The sequence below is a fragment of the Trachemys scripta genome, chromosome 3, assembly GCF_013100865.1.
Source record: "Trachemys scripta elegans isolate TJP31775 chromosome 3, CAS_Tse_1.0, whole genome shotgun sequence".
Classification (NCBI taxonomy): domain Eukaryota; kingdom Metazoa; phylum Chordata; order Testudines; family Emydidae; genus Trachemys; species Trachemys scripta.
The window spans coordinates 160264349-160277821 of NC_048300.1; the positions used below are offsets into that span (position 1 = coordinate 160264349).

The 13473-nt window shown below is 37.7% G+C and overlaps 1 protein-coding gene across 3 annotated transcripts in view; it reads right to left on the minus strand.

The window, feature by feature from the left end:
- Positions 1-806: 806 nt before the first annotated feature.
- The window catches only part of MCPH1 (microcephalin 1), a 226099-nt gene continuing 213432 nt past the window's right edge, over positions 807-13473 (minus strand). For all 3 annotated transcript variants that reach the window (XM_034766362.1, XM_034766361.1, XM_034766360.1), the window contains 2 exons: positions 5771-6008; positions 807-1127 (listed from right to left, as the gene is read on the minus strand). In XM_034766362.1, coding sequence (XP_034622253.1) covers positions 1072-1127; positions 5771-6008 — 294 coding nt within the window. In that variant the 3' untranslated portion in view covers positions 807-1071. The remainder of the gene's footprint in view (positions 1128-5770; positions 6009-13473) is intronic.

A 13473-nucleotide genomic window follows, 5' to 3' on the forward strand; every position in this document is an offset into this window, starting at 1 on the left:
GACATTTGAGTCAGTATAAGTTATGTCGCTCAGCGGGGTGGCTAATTCACATCCCTGGACAACACAACTTATGTCCACGTAAGCCACAGCGTAGCCATATCCTTAGTGTTTTTAGCATTGTGTGTGTTACATGTTTACAGGGCAAATACGAAGACAAAGTTCTTGGCCTCAAAAAACTTTCACTCTAGATAACAATGCTGAGATTTTCAAAGCAACCTAGGCAATTTGGATCACTATCAATTTTAATGAAAATTGGGCATCCAAATCCCTGTGTAGCTTGAAAATCTCAGCTTCAGTGCACAAATACAAGAGAGAACTAGAGCAGTGCGATGAAATGGTGATGTTTATGAAGTATGTATCTTGTTAGCTCTGTGATTTTTGCTTGGAATTTTTTATTTTTAGTACAGAATTTCTATTGTCTTAGTTTAACAATTCTCTGAGGGGAGGACTGGGGTTGAAAGGCATGTGTTATATGCTGCAGTGAAATTATTTGATTATCCGTTACTTTTACTGGTGCTCATATGTCATCCCATAAATATGAGGTTGTAAAATTATATCTAAATATATACTACATACTAAGTTCTAAAAAAATATTAGACATAACCCTGTGCCCACTTAAAAACTGTCTTCAGACTCATTTGTGTTTATGTTTGGAATTATTATACCATGGTAATCTTTTCAAAAGCACCTAAGTGACAGGCTCTTAAGTCCAAAAGGGGACCTGGGAGCCTAAGTCACTTAGGTGTTTTTGATAATATTGCCTCCAGTGTATAATGCTTGTACATGAGACCAGAATTAGGCCCAAAGACTTGCATAGTGTACAAATAAATACAAAGCAAAAGGATTTTTATTGAGCAAATACCTTATTACAAAAGGCTAATCAAAGGATTTCATTAGACAGACACTTAGATGAGACTCACCACACTATACGAAACTTTTGGCTGTATTTAAAAACCCATTACTGTCTCTTTGTAAAATCTTTTATTCACTGTTGGTTCAGCTTCTTATTTAATCAAAAACTGGACACCTTTACTAATTTTCTCACAACCATAAGGAGGGTCTTGAGTTCGCTCATTGCTGGAACATGTAGTTTTCCAGAGGACATATCCTATGCTGAGTGACTGAATCTATAGGAAATCAAAAAGAAATGTGTTATATACTAGCATATTAGGATGAATACATAGCAAATAACTTCTTATTAAAAAGGAAATATATGCTTTGTATAACACAATATACACTACTAACAAAATAATCAACTCAGCAGATTGAATTTTTGGTATAAAGTACCTTTGAGGAGCTGAGAACATACGGAGTGAGAAGGACCATAAAGATATATACTAGTGGTATAAGATGTACACTGCACACACCTCCAATCTCCTTTTTTAAAAAAAATGTATTTCACTCTCTATCTCTCAGGTATCAAATGTGTGATTGATTGTAGGACTAATTTATTCAGTAGCGAACAGCTGGCATTAGGTGTGGAAAGCAGAACGTTTATAACCAGAAACTAACTAGATTACATAAACTAGGGATACATTCTGATAACAATAAGAGCATCAAAATTGGATAAATCCCTGGGTAATATATGTCTAGCCATTTGACTGGATTTGTATTTGTACAAATCTGATATCCCACATACTTTCAATATTAGATTATAATATATAATGGGGGGAGGGATAGCTCAGTGGTTTGAGCATTGGTCTGCTAAACCCAGGGTTGAGAGTTCAGTCCTTGAGGGGGCCACTTAGGGAGCTGGGGCAAAATTAGTACTTGGTTCTGCTAGTGAAGGCAGGGGGCTGGACTCAATGACCTTTCAGGGTCTCTTCCAGCTCTATGAGATAGGTATAGCTCCATATTATATAGATTGGAAGGGACACATTTTCAAACAGGTCTGTACTCAGCCTCCACTTTTTCTTGGGTCTGTACAGACACTTACAACTTATAGGTACACATACCTGTGTGCACACTTTAAATATTCTAGGTGTGGATGTACAAACCTAAGTGTATACTTAAAAAACTTGCATCTATTGGAATTGATTTAGGATTGGATTAATTGATATGAGATTTTGGGTCAGCCCATTATAAAGATATGGCCCTTTTGCAAAATTGAGACCTAATTTGGATGTTGACAGCCCCTCCTGCAAACTTCAGTAATGTTTGGATTCAGAGATCTGGTTCAGGCCCAACTCTAAAGCACTATAAAGAGGTGAACTAGGAGAGTAACTACTTCATTACAACTAGACATGGCAGAATTCAAAAAAAATTTTTTTTTTTATAAATTTGACAGACTATATCAATGTTCATTTTAAGCATTTTTTTTTTATCATCAATTTGAATTTTTACAGTTCCCATAGTTTTGGGTTTTAAACTTTATTCTATTTTTTTAATTTAATTTTTTTTATAGTTGTGGGAGATTATGGGGGATCAGACAATTATCTAATGACAGTAGATGTTGAGATTCAAAAAGTTAAAAGTTTTATAGCTGTTAAAACACTATTGTCAAAATATATAAAGGAAATATCCTTAAATTAAACTCTAAGTTCTCAAGCAGCAGTTTTTTACTTTGCCTATCAGTATTTTTTCTTTGGTTTGTGTGTGTAGAGTGAAATCTATGTTTACCAACATTTACTGACAAAAATCTAATCCTTCACGCCTAATTATAACAGATTAATTCAATATCCCTAGCAAGATGAAGGGGAATGTTTTAAGTGCAGCTAATTCCAGCTGAGACTGGTTTTCAAAGAGCTCCACCCACACAACTCTCACAGCAGGATACAAAGGGACAATATGTAACTAATGAAAGGCAAGCAAGGCATTATATAGAACACTCTTACAGCTTAACATACAGAGCAGGACACTTAGGGTATGTCTATACAGGGATAAAAAACCCACAGCTGTCTCAGGTCAGTTGATTTGGGTTCACTGGGCTCAGGCTCCAGAGCTGAAAAATCGCAGTGTGGACATTCGGGCTTGTGCTAGAGCCCAATCTCTGGGACCCTGCGAGGGTGGAGGGTCTAAGAGCTCAGGCTCCAGCCTGAGTCCGAACGTCCACACAGCGATTTTTAGCCCCACAGCCCATGCTCCACGAGCCCAAATTAGCTGACGTGGACCAGCCGTGACTGTGCCAGGGATATTTTATCTCCGTGTAGTCGTACCCTTTCCTACTGAGGGCCGTAAATGAACTGTTTCATACACAGTAATTACCAAGCATTCTTTTAACAGCTTGATTTTCTTTCTGCATTGGGAAGGAGATCAATTAAATGAACTAAAAATATTTTCTAGCTCATTTATTTTTTACATGCTGACAGCGTGGGTTGGTGCTGTATAAGTCCACGCCACAAGGAATTTACAATGTAAACAGACAACTGGCCTGAGAGAGTTTCTGCTTTGAGCTTGGTTTCACTGTCCCCCTAGGTTCTATGGAAGAATTGGGATCCTCAATTTTGGACCTTAAGAATCTGGCAGGAGAGGCTATACGGTACACCATGGAATTCATATAATTCAGAATTATATGTATATGAAATATTTTTAGATATGAGCTAAAGCTGCAAAAGCACTGATGTGCCAAAGCATCTTTCTTACAGGCATAGATTCACCCAGTGAGAGGTGCTAGTGCACTGCACTCTTTCCAGATGCTGATGTTTTAAGGCTGAGGGCCTGGCTCACCATCCTTCCATGGTGCCAATGGATTATGTACCTAATGGTTCAAGTACTTGTGCATATTTTTACTTTAATGACCGTTTCTGGCAGTCAGGTAGAGGACACATCTCACCTCCAGAGCCCCTAGTCTCTATATATTTTAAGGCTCTTGTGCCAATATTGATCTTTTATTAAAAATTGTCTGGAAGGTGAAACAATTAAAAAAATAACAGAAGTCAGATGTTTAAAATGGAAGAATGCAATGATAAGGAAATCATGATGAGGCTTTATCGTTTGAGCAAGGACTATTGTATTAATTTCATCATCAGAATTTAATATAGTAGCAGGCTGTACTACTTGAAAAAGGCACAGGAGAAAAAGTGGATCCCTGGACTAAAATTATGGACCAACGCAAAAACAACACAAACATTACTCTCCACACCCATTGGTTATGCATACATTGTTAAATGGATGTTAGAGTGTCAGTCTGGATTATTATTTCTGTCCATCTGAAAGTTATGCTTGAAATACTAATATGTCCACGTGTATTGTTTAATTTACTACATCACAGTTCCAGTCTTCTCCTCATGCCCCATTTCTGGTTCTCTGGAGTTCTTACATACCATACAATGCTGTCTCGTCTTATCTTTCCTTTTTTTGACACAGCTGTTTTTTAATTCTGTTATGACTTTAGAGAGTGTCTTTCACATTGCAGATCAATCTAAATAGGAACTCACTTGTCTTTCAACTCTTCAATAATTTTATCTTTTATAAAGTATGAAATATACTTTTGTTTTGACAAGTGTTTTCTCCCTTACAACCCAGGTTTTCTTTCTGCTTCAACCTTCAGCAGTGTTCTTACTCAGACTTTGCAACATTATGATCAGACTGATTTATTTAACAAATAAAAGCTTTAGTATTTGCTGTAAAGCAGAAAGTAAAGCTAGCTTATTAAGAAGACTGTTATTCAAAACACAAATATCTTATTTTCTTATGTTGTATTATGCAAAAAGATTCTTTTTAGGAGGCGAAGACATGGAGCTAATCTAAAAGATAAATACTCTCAGGACTGTGAATCCCAAGTAGATCACCAAAAGTTTTCTTCTGTGGGGATATTGCAAATGTACACTCGATTTACAGCAAGAACGTCAAGCTTAAAACTAATTTCTATGGTGTCTTAGGAAAAACCACAGGACAAGCAACTCCCAAGAACTCAACACCCACAGATTTTAGCAAGAATTTTTCTTCAAGCAGAGTGATAGTCATAGCAAAGAACATTTCAGACATGCATATTAAATTACATATTATATACTTTAAGGCAGATCCTCAGCTGGTGCAAAATGTCAGAGCCTATTGAAGTCAACAGAGCTATGACAATCTGCACTAGCTGAGCATATTCCCCACATATTTTTATAATCTTGAAAGACAAATTTTTCACCAGACATTTCAAGAGAGTGGTTCTTAAGTGTTTTCTCATAACCTACTTTAATTAGACAAGTATCACATTTAAATGAAACAACTCCCATGAAATATGGAGGGCACAATTTGAAGTAATTTGTACAGCACTATGTACAATTCATAAAGGTGGGTCCTAAGATCAACACAGCCCAGCCCTAATTTTACCAGAAAGTACCTGACAGCATGTAGTCAGGTCTTCCTAAAGGGTAACAACTGTAGCACAGTCTGTCCATTTTCTTCTCTCCACACTCTCCCTCTGGTAATCTTCTGCCCATACTTAGGGCTTGTTTATATGGAGTAGCAATGCTCAATACGAAGATGCAATTTCTAAAATTCACTTGTGCATTAATTGGTCTGTGTAAACCCTGCTGGTACATACTAAAAATTCCCTAGTGCTCTTGAATGTAATGCACAACACTACGTTAAGGTCCAATAGGAACTTTAGTGAGCAGCAGCAGGGTTTACACAGACCAAGTGCATTATACTAAAGCGCAGTAGGGAACTTTTAGTACACACCAGCAAGTCTACAAGGACCAATTAATGTATAACACATTAGTGTGCTTTTGAAATCACATCCCCCGTACGGCATATTACCACACTGGGTAGAAAAACCCTTAACACATTTGAAAGCACATTTCATAATATTATATTGAGCTGAAATTAAATCTCTTACCTAGTATCCATTTTTCTGATAAATATTTTATTTCAGGTTGCTTCTTTCCCAAATATTCTCCAATGTAGATTTTGGCCTGTCGCAGGGTTTTACATATTTTTCCTCCACACAGCTGTACAAGTTCACTTAGCTTGTCACATGGCGGTTGACTGGCAAGAGATATAAACATTACAGGCTGACTTGAAAAGAGGTCCTGCTGATATCTTCCTGATGACAGGTGCCGTTGAAGTCTGCAGATCTGTTTTTAAGGCAACAAGGAAATTAAGAACTAACATGTTTCAATTACATTTATAAGCAGCAAGTGAAGCTAGTCTTTGCATTTAGGAAAAGAATTTCAGGATATGAAAACAACTCTTTACATTCCCAAGTAAACTCTTGGGTAAGTCGTACCATGATTAGCTAATGATCACTAGATATTAATTTTTTTATTTATGACTTTTTTTGGCTTGATACAAAAGCCAAAATATCCATGTGCCACTTATTTGATTTCCATAATCTAGCTAGGTATTTATTCAATACTCACTCTAACATGGTATTTGAATACCTTACAAGTGTATAAATCCGGCAGGTAGTTTACAGATAAGCTCTACCTTTGGTTCTCTCCCTCCCTTTCTTGAATGCGGTGAGAATGGTGGGCACTTTTAGGCTTTTAGGAAGTAATTCCACAAGTGTGGGCAAGATGCTGAAAAACCTCTATCTCCTGCTTCTGGTTATAGATAGATCATTGTCCCAAGGGAGCAGAGTAAATGGTCACGAAGTATTTTGAGACAGCCCAGGTCCAAGCCACTGGAAGGCTTTGACCATTAAGACCAACACATGAAAAACTTAATCCTGTATTTTACTTTGAGCCAGTTGTAAGAGGCATTAAGGGAAACCTTTAAAAATAGGCCTTGTCTGCACTAGGGGCTTTAGCACTGATGTAACCATGCACGTGTGTAAATGCCTAACCTTAGCTCCATTGAAATCGATGGCAAAACTCCCATTGACTTAAAAAGGGACAGGATTTCGCCCCTGGTATCGAGATGCACTATGCTGCTGTAAGCCACAGCTTGTGCTGGTGCAGCTTACACTCAGGTTTACCCGTGGAAATGATATATGTGTAGTTACACTACTGCTAAAAACTCCAGTGTAAACTGGGCCTTGGGAACATGAGATATGGTACGTTAATGAATCTTGATGGAAGTTGGTGCTGAGCATTCTTAGTCACAATCACCCACATCCAATTTGGGTTGAGAAAATGTAGCTGACTAAGTGTAAGGGCCATATTCAAAACATCCTAGATTTGTATTGTTGGAAGAAGCTGGAATCAGCTGCAGAGCTGAAAGAGCCCAACATATTTCAAGGAAAAGAAATGTAGTCCTGAACCGAGGGAAAAAACAAAAACAATATTTTCCCTGCAGGGCCACTGTCTATATTTGCTTAGAAGGTTTGGTAGTTATAATGAAGTGAAAAAAACCTAGGCAACCAGAACATGGGAAAATATGCCATGGTAAGGCTAAAGACCCCTTTGTGACCTCCCCCCACCCTCCCCAGGTGTGGAGAATTAAGCAGAAGAAATGCTGGAATTATGGTAAAGAATACCAGAGAAGTCTGTTCAATCTAGGATCAGACTGGGCCAATAATAATACAGAGAATGAATGGACAGAAGATTACTTAAAACAACCAAATCCAGATTTAAGATTAATGATATATGTGTATATATAATGGGACTATTACACACTGTACCTCTTGCATGCAAACTCTTTCCATCTTTAGAAGGCTTTTTACATGTATAACATAGACAGAGAAAAGGGAAGTCCTTTACAAATACTGTGCAGTCCTTGACACTATTAATGTGGTTGTATACTTAAAATTAAACAAGAAAAAAGCTGATTGATATACATGAGGAGTGTCTAGCAATTTCTTCTCCTGGGTAGGTTTGGTATACTCTAGAACCCTTTTCCTTCTGAGGCCCCCCCCCAACATGCTATAAAAACTCCATGGCCCACCTGTACCAAAACAACAGGTTTTCTGCATATAAAAGCCAGGGCCGGCATTAGGGGGTAGAAAACAGGGCAATTGCCTGGGGCCGCCTGCCACAGGGGGCCCTGCAGAGCTAAGTTGCTCAGGCTTTGGCTTCAGCCCCAGGTGGCGGGGCTCAGGTCCCCAGGCTTCAGCCCCACGCGGTGCGGCTTCAGCTTTCTGCCCTGTGCCTCAGCAAGTCTAACGCTGGCCATGCATGGAGGACCCCCTGTAACCTGGTGGTGGCTCCCTGGTTGAGAAACACTGCTCTAGAAAGGGCAGATAGAGTACTGTGGAATGAAAAACCATTTCCTTTAGCTCAAATATGAAGTTCAGAACTATTCTGGTCAGGTTGCTACTGCAAGTACTAAAGACTAACCATTACCCCTAAACTATCTAGAGCTGAAATGATCAAACCATTATAATAAAAGGGGTTTTTATAAGCCAATTAGTTGCTGTACATAATGACTTGAACATTAGGACAGGTGTTCAAAATGATGTTCATAAAGATGACAGATGTATGTTGCACCAGTTAAAGTCTTTTCAGTGTCTGTGATTTCACTTCCCGGTACAGTACAATACAGCAATCAAATCTGGAGGTCACAAATACATGGAACATCACATCTAAGTCTTTGTCTGCCAGGATTAGGTAAAGTCTCATGGCCAGCCACAGGAAGAAGGCAGCATTTTTTAAAAAAAACCACTACAACAGCTGCTATTTAGGTTTCCAGTGTAAGTATAGGTTCTAGGAGGACACTGTGCTACATACCACTTGATCAGTGAGAGGGCAGATGTCCTTGTTGACTAGTTCATTGAAATATCTTCCTCAGGCCAGCAGCACCACCTCAGTCTAGTTCAGGTTTAACAACATATACAATAAATGCACAAAGTGATAACTGGACATGCCAAACCTATCTGATATTTTTTGTCCCTGTTTTCCTTGTTGAAGCTTGACAAGAGCTACAATTGCCAATACAAGAGGAGGTGAAGGCAAAAATAAAAGTTTGTGCACAAGAGTAGCTGAGATGTTGTTTGATGCTGGAAATTTTTCACCAATGTGAAAAATAGGGAAATAATCTGAACAGTGGACTCCTAACTTTGACACTGACTCATTGTGTCACTTTGGGCACTTAAGATCTTTGTGCTTTAGTTTACAAATCTATGGAGTCAAGATAAAAATGCTCACCTAATTTACAAGGGGTTGTGAAGATTAATTAATGTTTGTAAAGAGCTGTCAGATCCCCAGATAAAATTACAAAGCAGGTTTATTATCTTTATAAAAGGGAATTTCTTAGTGTTAGTGATCAGTGCCAGAGGAACAGTGAAAAACAAAGCCCAGGCAGAGATAGCACAGGCAGTAGTTGCACAATCTCCATCTATGTCATTCTTCAGAGAAGTCGGTCCTATTGAGAAGTGGTATCTGCAGAAATGAGGGTACAACGTTTTATGCTCATGAAATCCTTGGCTGCTCTGCTGAAACCACAAACAGTTATTTTCTATAAGCTGGCTTGCAGGACATTTTAGAGAAGCCAGAAGCTGATATAGTTAAGGCAGGCCAAAAGGGCTAAAATGCGGTCAAAAATGTGTTGTAGATATTTATTCTTATGTGAATGTACAGTGTTCAAACAACATATGCATAACTAAGGTCAAAGAGAGCTTTCCCAACTGACTTCAATGAGTACATGCTCAAGGCCGTAATACACTTTGCAATTTCTGATGTGCAAATAAAAGGCAGGATTCTGATATTCCTGTGATTGCACTCACTCACTTTCATGAATTACCAGTTATTTCAAAATGTGTAAATCACCAAGCAAACATAAAAACGCTTCAGTTAAAAAGTATTCAGGTAAGAAGTTCAACAAATTATACACTATGCTCTAATGAAAACAACCCAGAAACAGAGACTCATGATAAACACTAGCCTATCTTTGGTGGCTCAAATAGCCTTTTTCTTCCATCAGAGAGAATTGAGAACATCTACTAATCTCCTGAGTTGTTTATTTAGACAAATCAGCTACATCTGAAAGGAGAAAAAATAATCACCAAGAGACATTAATTTAGTGTTAGTTTATCTAAAATTAACAATCAGACTTGATTCCAAGGGACCTTTGTGCTCAACTTGCCATGCTGCTTTTGTTAGCCTGGAGCTCTAGGGTTTCCAAGATGAAACTGATTAGGATTGACAAGCTCTGTTTATGTTAAAAACCCAACAGGACATGAGTTTCTTAGATGGAAGACATACAATGTAACTTGATTGTAATCCTGCTGTTTCACACATTTTACAGGACATGATTTTAAAAGGTCTGTTGTATTCCCACTTCTTCAAACATTTTCACTGCATGCATTTATTGTTGAGGTGACTCATAATGAAAAGTTGTTTTATTTGTACAGTGGGTCCTACTACTGGAAATACACTTGGATTAAATTAATATTAAAGGCAAAAAATTGCATGAATGTTATGTTAAAAATTTGCACAACTAATCACAAAGAGTCTGGAATGCAAACGTTATGATTCCAACAGCAACATTAGGTCAAGCTGTGTTGTACAATTCATGTGGTTTGGTATATATGTTTATGTTATAAATGCTAAGGTTGGGATTTTTAAAGGAGTTAAAATGCTGAAATCCCTTAGAGATAGCACCTACCCCACTTTAGCCTCTTTCGAAAATCCCAGAATAATGTATTAATATATATATATAGACTGGAATAATAGGAACAGCATATTGTACATTATGCAATATTACCAAAATAAAGTTTCTGTTTAGACCTTAAATGTTGCTTTTCCTGCCACTTGTAATTTTAAATGCAGCTTTCCAGCCAGATTATGCTTGGATCCTGCTCAGGTGTACAACAAGGAGAGAAACTCCTTGCTCTCTTCATCCAGAGGCTAGAAATAATTGAAATTCCTGTATTCAGACAGCACAAGGACTCTGCAGGGCTAGCATTGCTTTCAAAGCCAGTTTATGCATAGAGGAGTGGAGGTAGCCAGTCTTGGAAGAGAAAACATATTACACACTCTGGAAGCCATTTGGCCACCCCCAACTTGGACTAGAGATTGAATGGCACAATCCACCTCTTCAAATTGAATTACCCTTTGTAACATCAAAGAGTTTGCAGCACTCCAGGGCTGCTGCACACCCTTTGATTTTTTTTTTTAAGTTTGAGCAAAATCTCTATAATTTCAATCCTAATCAGAGACCAAACATGGGAAAAATTCAGACCACAGAAGTGAGTATTTCCACAAATAGCATTTGTGCAAACAGTTATTATAAAAACTATTTCATAGCTGTAACTATAATAGGCATGACCAGCACCTGCTATGATATCAAACTCTGATGCTAATTCTCCTGTCTAATTATATTCCTATCAGGTGGCTCTGAGAAGAGAGTTCCACTGACTACAGTCATTATTCAGGATTTAGATATTAGCTTAGTTCTTTCATCAGACAGATGAACAGACAATAGCACCTCCCTTACATTGTCTGGCACTGTTATAAATCATGAATAATAGAAATTAACTTGTAAGACCCTTCAAACTGAGGGTTTCAAAAAGATCATCATTACACTGACAAAAAATTAAAGGTATTAAGAATTTATGATGTTGTAATGCAGCATTTCTTCATTACAATAATAATAACTGATCAACTTTCCTCCATTCTTCAGATTGTGGGTTGCATAGCAGCAAATAGGTAATGTGCTGTATTGAAATATATTGCACATATGCAGGATTGGGATTTTTGCTTCAGCTGTTGCATTTAACTTCCTCTTTCTGAACAGAGGCACACTAGACACCTGCATAAACACTGTCACTTTTAGTATCAAGTGCTACAGTTGTGCCTCAAACTTTATGAGAATGTATGAAAACAGGTCCCTGGACAAAAGTACTTCCAATCCAAGACCAGTGAGACTCAGGAAAAGGCCAGATTCACCTACAGTTGAACATCAGAGTTACAAACACCTTGGGAATAGAGGTTGTTCATAACTCTAGAATGTTTGTAACTCTGAACAAAACGTTATGGTTGTTCTTTCAAAAGTTTGCAACTGAACATTGACTTAATACAGCTTTGAAACTTTACTATGCAGAAGAAAAATGCATACTTCTGGTTCCAAGTGAGGTGTGTGGTTGACTGGTCAGTTCATAACTCTGGTGTTTGTAACTTGGAGGTTCTACTGTATTTGTAGGATTGGAGCCCAAGTCATAACAGAGCAGAAGAAGGTAAATGAGCAGGTTAAGGAGGAGATGAGTGAGGGTTGCAAAAGAAAAGTCATAGGGCTGATTCTGATCTTGCTGACACTGATGCAAATATTGACATCAGTGGAATTACTTCGGATTTGCACCAATGTGAGGTTGGAATAAGACCCCTCAAAATGTATATAGCAACCTGCATCTCTATCTTTTTCTATCTGCCCTCAGCCTCCTTTTTGATTTTGGGAGAATAAGGTAAAGCATGAGAAAAGGAATAGATGGCACAGGAGTGTTAGTAGCAAACAGCCATACACCTGACATACACAGCATTCCGTTGAAAGTTACATGAAATACCAAGTTATTCTAAGTCTTTTTAAGGTACAGTACAGTAGATACCAGAATTTAACTAAAAATGCACTTGGGATAAAACAAATTTAGGTTAAAGAAAATATATTTTAAAAACCATGATTTGTTTTACAGTTATTAATCCTTTTGTCTTTGTGAATTATGCATATGGTTTTCCAACAGTATACTCCAGAGTGGCCTCTCAAATTCAGGTAATAAAAATATAAGAACATGCCTAATGTTACCATTTTTTTGGATGTAACTGGAAAATTATTCATCAGTGAAACTGCTCCCTTCCTATGAACTACGCAAGTGCTAATGCACATCCTATAAGAACAACAGTGTTGTATCTGAAGTACTCTCCTGCCTGAAACATGGTAGTAAACATGCAATTCTGCACAAAGATGAAGGGGAAAATATTGCCCTAAATAACTTCAGCTAAAGGAAACATTAAATTTAGGCTACTGTCACAAAGGCTGAGTCCACTTACCAAGCTTCTGAAGTATAACATCAAATAAAATCCACCATTAATACAGATTTATAGGTATATAACTGAGGCAGAGTGCACATTTTCAAAATTATGACTGCAGAGCTTTGTCCATAATGCTTGTCATTCATGGGAGATACATATTTTTATGGCACACATTTGAGGACCAAATCTTGTTGCTTGTGAAGTCAATGAGAAATTGACCATTTCCTTCAACCAGAACAGGCTCTGACCACTAAAGAGGGAAGGTTTGATTCCCCAGTCTGTTATACCAGTTTTATGCTGTTTAATGGCACTGAAGTCAATGGATTTACAGCAGCATAAAACTATGGTGTAACAGAGTGGTGAATCAGGCACCAAAAATAATATGCTCCATTAAGCTACAAATTTAGCAAGAAAGATAGTTCTAAAAATGGTACACATTTAATGAAGTTGGGTAATACTGGTGGTGAAATCTTAAGGTCTGAGTTTAGAACTTCAGTGGGATTCAATATAGTTGAGGGTGCTCAGTATCTCTGAGGATTGGACCATTAGCGTTTGTATTTGCTTACACTGTAGTTCTTCAGAAACATCTAGGGAAGAGTATGGACCTAATGTATTGCATTCATAGGAAACATTACACTTACATTGTCCTACATTTTCAGGTAGTCTGTCACTTACTAAAAATTTGAAAGGAAAACACATA